At 57.6% G+C, this 2,635-nt stretch overlaps 1 protein-coding gene across 1 annotated transcript; it reads left to right on the top strand.

The window, feature by feature from the left end:
- Window positions 1-1,457: 1,457 nt before the first annotated feature.
- LOC126767245 (uncharacterized) lies at window positions 1,458-1,927 on the top strand (the record flags this gene model as incomplete). The annotated part of the gene is made up of 1 exon (XM_050484807.1): window positions 1,458-1,927. A coding segment is annotated over exon 1 (469 nt), but the record flags the coding sequence as incomplete, so codon positions are not given.
- Between the last annotated feature and the right edge of the window lie 708 nt (window positions 1,928-2,635).

Here is a 2,635-nt window from a genome sequence, read left to right as displayed (position 1 = left end):
CTCCTGCAGCGGAGCGCAACTGGTGGCAACGCCTGGTGCCCCTGCATTACCAACTAAGGACACCAAGACCCCCACCGACAGGTGTAGTGGGTCTGCCTTGAGCGGGCCCCATCAGGCAGAGCCTGACGCCGCAAGAGGGAGAAGGAGGAGAAGGCGCAGAAGAGGTGGGCAACGCCCCCTCCCTGAAGGTGGCCAACCCGGCGGGTGCGATGACCCTCACAGGAAAGGCATGAGTGGGTCCACCATGAAGTGGTACCTACGGCACCTCCGTGAAGGGAAATCCCCGGAGGCAGCGGAGGCTCTAGCGAGGAGCAAGGGCCAAAAGAACGACGCGTCTCCGGCAAAAGGCAACAACAGCAACGTGCCAGCTCGCGCGCAAGGCAGCGGTATCAGCAACCGCGGCCAGGTCAGCACAGCTCGGACCGTAAGGCGAGGCGACAGCAGGGCAATGCCCGCGGGCACGTTCGCTCAAGCCGGAAAAAGAAAGAGCGGCCAAATCACGCCGCAGGAGCCCCCCCGATCCAAAAGGGTGCGAGGCACGGATACAAAGGCAGCCGGGGGCCAACCATCTGGACCGGCTCCTCACCGGGTGGAGGAAGGGCGGCGCGGGTATGCGGATGCTGTCAGAGGCGTCCGCATGGCTGTCCTGCCTTTCAAATACCCGGCGGAGTCGCTGAAACCGGAGGAGCTCACCGTGCTTCAAGACATCCTGATAGACGAGGCGTCCAAAGGAGAGGAATACACGGCGTCCTTCCTAGGCATCGATTTCAGGGGAGGCATGATGCAGGTAGACTGCCTGGACGAGTCGTCCGCCGACTGGCTGAGGGAGCATGCTCCAAAGTTGGAAGGCTGGACGGGCCCTGTCCTCTGCGTGAAGAGGGAGGAGGATGTGCCAATCATGCACAGCATGACGATGTTCCTCCCTCGGAGCGGGGACAGGACATACGAGCACGCCCTAAACCTGGTGAGGAACCAGAACCGGGGACTCAGTATCTCGTCCTGGTGTGTTGCAAGCAGCAAGAAGGAGAAGCTAGGTGACATCGAGGGATGGAGGTTGCACCTCTACATCAACGATGAGTCATACAAGTATGTCCGGGCCGCGAGCTTCCGCCTGTTTTACAGGTATAGCACGGTCGTCATGCGGCCCTACAAGCCTGCTGACACCGTGAGCAAGGAAGCTAAAGCACCTGAGACTCTTCAGGACAAGGGCGTCGACAATCAGGCAGTGCCTGAGTCCGCCCCGGAGGAAACAAAAATGGAGGTGGACGAGTCGTCGGAGCAGCCCTGCGGGAGCAAGTCCGGACAGGCAGGGCCAGCAACGACCACTGACGTCCCCGCGGATGACCGGAGCACGGAGCTACCCTCAACGCAGGAGCTCCTAGACGGACTAGGAGGCCCAATGGGCAGCAGTGCGATTGACGGCGGGGAAGAGGATCTCTCCCTCCTCGAGCCCACTCTATGATGGTCGGCGTCATAGAAATTGCCCAAGTGAACCTGCATCATGCGGCGGCAGCCTCGGCTGTCATTGCAAGCAGGTTCACTGCGGAGAAACTGGGCGCACTGCTGATCCAAGAGCCTTGGATATATAAGGGAGAGATAAAGGGCCTCAAGACGGAGGCAAATAAGGTAATCTGGGACCTCTCCAGCGAGAGGCCTAGGACGTGTATAGTTGTCAGAAGCAATATTGATTTCTTTTGCATTTCAGAGTTTCTGACACAGGACTTGGTGGCGGTACAGGCCAGGGATACTGAAGGCAAAGACTTCGTCCTGGCCTCAGCATACTTTCCGGGAGAGACAGCAACGGCGCCCGCGGAGGCGGTGGAAAGGCTGGTAGAGCACTGCAAACGGCACAAGCTCCCCCTCGTCATCGGCTGCGATGCTAACGCTCACCACACAGAATGGGGCAGCACTGACTGCAACGCGAGAGGTGAGTCCCTATTAGAATATGTTTTAGGAAGCAATTTAGAGATTGAAAATGTAGGGTGTGAACCCACTTTCGTAACCATTAACAGGAGGGAGGTGCTGGACCTCACCTTGAGTAATGAGCCTGCAAATGGATTGATCTCGCAATGGAGGGTCTCTACGGAGCCCTCCATGTCAGACCACAGGATTTTGAGGTTCACGCTAAAGGCAGAGGTCAGAAAACTCCTCCCAAGACGCAACCCTCGGAAGGCGGACTGGGACGCCTTCAGGGTTACACTAGGTGAGGAATTGGGCAGGGGGGAGCAGACCGATAACAGCGTGTCAGGCCCGGGCTTGGAGTTTAGGCTATCTAAGCTAAACGAGTCTGTCATTAACGCTTATCATGGCAGCTGCCCCCTACAAGTGACCACAGAAAGGCGAAACAGTCCCTGGTGGTCCAGGAAACTATCAGACCTCCGTAAAAAAGTACGCAGACTATTCAACAAAGCGAAGCGTACGGGGGTCTGGGAGGAATATAGGAGCTATCTCACTTTATACAATAAGGAGATCAGGTCTGCAAAGCAGGCTAGCTTCAGGAGATTCTGCGAGAACGTTACCTCAACGCCAGAGGCAGCCCGGCTGCATAAAGCTCTGGCGAAAGGCACCAACGACGCAGTAGTAGCAATCAAAAGAGGTGATGGGACATTCACGACCAGCGCAGAGGACAGAGCGA

This window comes from Bactrocera neohumeralis, unplaced genomic scaffold, assembly GCF_024586455.1.
Source record: "Bactrocera neohumeralis isolate Rockhampton unplaced genomic scaffold, APGP_CSIRO_Bneo_wtdbg2-racon-allhic-juicebox.fasta_v2 ctg4944, whole genome shotgun sequence".
Lineage (NCBI taxonomy): Eukaryota > Metazoa > Arthropoda > Insecta > Diptera > Tephritidae > Bactrocera > Bactrocera neohumeralis.
This window is presented reverse-complemented; position numbering and strand designations above follow the sequence as displayed.